We start from the raw sequence: 981 nt of genomic DNA on the forward strand, positions 1-981 counted from the left end.
AATATTGGGCTCCTCCACGTAGGGGTGAGCCTGAGAAAACAAGCAGATGGGTCCGATAAATACTCTTACAATAGAGCTGTTACAAAGGTTTTATGTATTTTTCTCCCTTGAATGATCTTCTTCCCACCATTAAGTGATAAAAGAAAAGAAAGCAGGGGAGATGAGAGTCATAGTGAAGTTAAAGAAGTGCCATAAACCCCTATTAAAGGACGTCACTAAAAGGAACTGAATAGCAGGTACATCCTGATGCAAACAGGAAACACATCGCACTTGTTTACGATGTGGAAGCACAAAATAATGGGGGTGAAAATGTACGGGAAACCACATCTATACACAAAGAATTTGTTCCAGGCACCTGTACGAAATATTTTCATAAACCCTGCGGCATTCCCAAAATGAAAGTAGTGCCTTAAGCCGAAAGCGGCATCCAAGGCGGCAAACCAAAACTGAAAAGGGGAAAAACAGCGCCTCAACGAAGCAACCATCTATCCCCATGGGAACAAGCCAACAAACTTTATCCAGGTGGTTCGGGGAGTTCTGTAGCTTCGCTACAAAACACAACGTCTGCCGGTGGCACCAGGCGCCCCACAATAACTTCCAGTGCCTTTTCAAGCGCAAGCAGGCCCTCGCCCTGCCCAGAAGTTGAACACCAACCTGCCACGTCCGGTAAAATGTAAGGTATAGGAGCATCATCCGAATGTTCAAAATCATTAAAGGAGGCATCACCGAGACATACAAATAGCGGGTTATCATCCTTCCTAACAACTTTATCGTCCCCCTGCAAGGGACAATTTACAGAGCCGTTGATATGCAGTGGCGTGGAGCAAAACATATCAACAGCAAATCGCCGCTAAAACTAAAACAAAATAGAACAAAAGCGCAAGAAGACGATAGGACACATATGCCAATACGTAAAATCAGTCACTCAATAAAAGAAACAGCCTAAAATATTAACCGGTATCACCGACGGCAGTAGTAATA

At 44.0% G+C, this 981-nt stretch overlaps 1 protein-coding gene across 1 annotated transcript; it reads right to left on the minus strand.

Moving 5' to 3' along the window:
* Window positions 1–514: 514 nt before the first annotated feature.
* TEOVI_000177700 (uncharacterized protein) lies at window positions 515–832 on the minus strand (the record flags this gene model as incomplete). Its single annotated transcript, XM_067224958.1, has 1 exon — window positions 515–832. One exon carries the CDS (start codon window positions 830–832, stop codon window positions 515–517), a length of 318 nt encoding a protein of 105 aa, XP_067081059.1.
* Window positions 833–981: the final 149 nt, after the last annotated feature.

Source organism: Trypanosoma equiperdum, assembly GCF_001457755.1.
Source record: "Trypanosoma equiperdum strain OVI genome assembly, contig: ctg_419, whole genome shotgun sequence".
In the NCBI taxonomy this organism is placed as follows: Eukaryota; Euglenozoa; class Kinetoplastea; order Trypanosomatida; family Trypanosomatidae; genus Trypanosoma; species Trypanosoma equiperdum.